Source organism: Sinocyclocheilus anshuiensis, unplaced genomic scaffold (genome assembly GCF_001515605.1).
Source record: "Sinocyclocheilus anshuiensis isolate Anshui unplaced genomic scaffold, SAMN03320099.WGS_v1.1 scaffold180, whole genome shotgun sequence".
Lineage (NCBI taxonomy): Eukaryota > Metazoa > Chordata > Actinopteri > Cypriniformes > Cyprinidae > Sinocyclocheilus > Sinocyclocheilus anshuiensis.
The window spans coordinates 646932-649193 of NW_015554093.1; the positions used below are offsets into that span (position 1 = coordinate 646932).

The window sequence follows — 2262 nt, forward strand, 5'->3', positions numbered from 1 at the left end:
TTGTCTTAATAGTATGTGAAAAACAAATGTTTTGAAATATATTTTTTTAATTTGCCATTCAAAATTAATGCAAATATTTTAGATTCACTGGTCTATTTCAAGATATTTCTCTGGAAATATAACCCACACAGTTCCGTTCAAGAGAAAAAAAATATTTTGTATATTAGGTGCTTCACTGGCAGTTTTCAGCAAGATTTGAAGTTCTGCTGCATCATGCTGTTTCAGTCTTTAAACATTTCCAAGGTTGCTAAAGTTGATTCAAGTCACAAATTTGAGTAACAGCAAAATAATATTAAAAAAAAAAAAAAATTCTGCGTCATCACCGTACTCAGCAGCAGCCAATCCAAATCACTGCGTCATAGTACAGCAGCCTTCAGCAGAGGAAATCATCAATTAAGATCAATAAGTGAGGATATTACTAAACTGTATATTCAAACTAGCTGAGATCTGATACAATCTCAGCTGATGATGAAGACTCTGGGCCCTTCCTCTCTCATAGGCGGCAGGCTCTCTATGTTCTCTATGAGAATGTGCTTGTCCTCCATCTTTGACGGGCTCTGTGGCTGACAAAGGTTGCTTCTTAGATCTTCAAAACACACGTTCAAGTCTTTGAAGAGGTGTAACATGCTCACCCCGATCACAATCACCAAGAAGCCCCCGATGGTGCCCACCACATCCACTCCTGACATGGCTCCCCATTCTTTAAAGAGAATCACAGAGGTGCTCAGAACAACGGTGGTGAAGAAGACATAGTAGATGGGATACACCAAGAGCGTATTGAAGGTGTCCAGCGACTTATTCAGATAGTTGACCTGGATGATGATGGATCCGATTAAGGTCAGCAAAAGAATCCAGGTGAGAGGGTGACGGACCACTGAAAGGTCAGAGAACATGGTGCGGATTGCAATGCCGAGGCCCTTGACCGAGGACACAGTGAACGCTCCAAGCAGAGAGCAGATGCTGATGTATACTAATATGTTAGTTTGACCGAAGCGAGGAGAGACGTAGAAGATCAGGACCATACAAGCAACCAGCAGAATACTGGCAAACACCAGAAAACCTTTAGGAGAAGCAGAAAAAGCTGCTGTTATCCATTACAACATGTTTTCTGTTCTATAACTAAAGGTATTGAAACACTAACCAGGATCCAGCAGTTTCTTGGTCATTTCTGTAAGCGTCGTCACCTCTTCCTCTTCAGGTGCATGTATAACCATTATAGTGCTTCCCAGTATGCTGAGCATGCAGCCAAGTTTTCCTAGCAGATTCATTGTTTCTCCGAACAAGTGGGAGGACAGAACTGCACTGAAGAGAGTAAATAAGCATTAACATTAATACCTTTCCATTTAGTTCTAGTGAAAACACTAGGAAACACAAAAGGCCATAAACAGATTCAACGCACTCGTAATGAGAAAGGGACATTCAAGTGTTATCTCATGACTTCAGAAGATAAAGATGGAGATCAGTGCGTGATTTATTCTTGGTATATGTTTATAATAATCATATCATGATAAAATGACTGTTGTTGAAATGATTATGTTCTTTGAACATCGAGTGTGTGTTAAAATGACATTTGCCTCAACATCTCTTGAGGCTATTAACAATTACATGTTTTTTTGTATGTTTGGGGAGACATTTGACAGGCAGGAAGGACAGTAATTGATTGGGCCTGGGAAAAAATTAAATGTTTTTGTCATGTAGGGGTTGAACACTTCTGATGTTTTAAAGTCGACTTTTATGTGATGAAAGCATAGACTGTATAAAAACATTGACGTAGTGTTCGTGACGTCACCCGTAGATTTCTGAAGAGCGTTTTTGAAGCTCAAAGTGGGCGGAGCGGGCCGTCGCCATCTTGGCAGCGCGTCACTCCCGTATAATCGAAAATGCGCAAAGAGGCGGGAGCAGGTTGCTGAAACTATGCCCACCTAGCGCGACGGTGGTGACAGCAGCGGCAATCCACCTGTCACTCAAGTGGACACGCCCTTAATTATGCAGAACTTTAAGGCTTAATATAATTTAAACGGATGGGTTATAAAAAAAAATTCACCCCCCTCACAGTTGTCATGAAGGGCAAAATTAGCTATATAGACCAAAATCATTTTTTGAACCAGGCTGTAAACGTTTTTTTCTGCTATAAAGTTAGGCATTTTAACATGGGGAGTCTATGGGATTGACTCCGTTTTGCAGCCAGCCTCTAGCAGCCAGTTGATGAATTACAGTTTAAGTCACTTCCTTGTTGGCTTCACGAGAGAGAGCGGGAGGTTG

At 41.0% G+C, this 2262-nt stretch overlaps 1 protein-coding gene across 1 annotated transcript in view; it reads right to left on the reverse strand.

The window, feature by feature from the left end:
- Positions 1–63: 63 nt before the first annotated feature.
- LOC107669324 (magnesium transporter NIPA2-like) overlaps positions 64–2262 on the reverse strand; it is a 9600-nt gene continuing 7401 nt past the window's right edge. Inside the window, exons 5-6 of the mRNA XM_016461493.1 lie at positions 1142–1302; positions 64–1060 (exon numbers count right to left, since the gene is read on the reverse strand). Of these exons, the coding sequence (XP_016316979.1) occupies positions 459–1060; positions 1142–1302 (763 nt within the window). The 3' untranslated portion in view covers positions 64–458. The remainder of the gene's footprint in view (positions 1061–1141; positions 1303–2262) is intronic.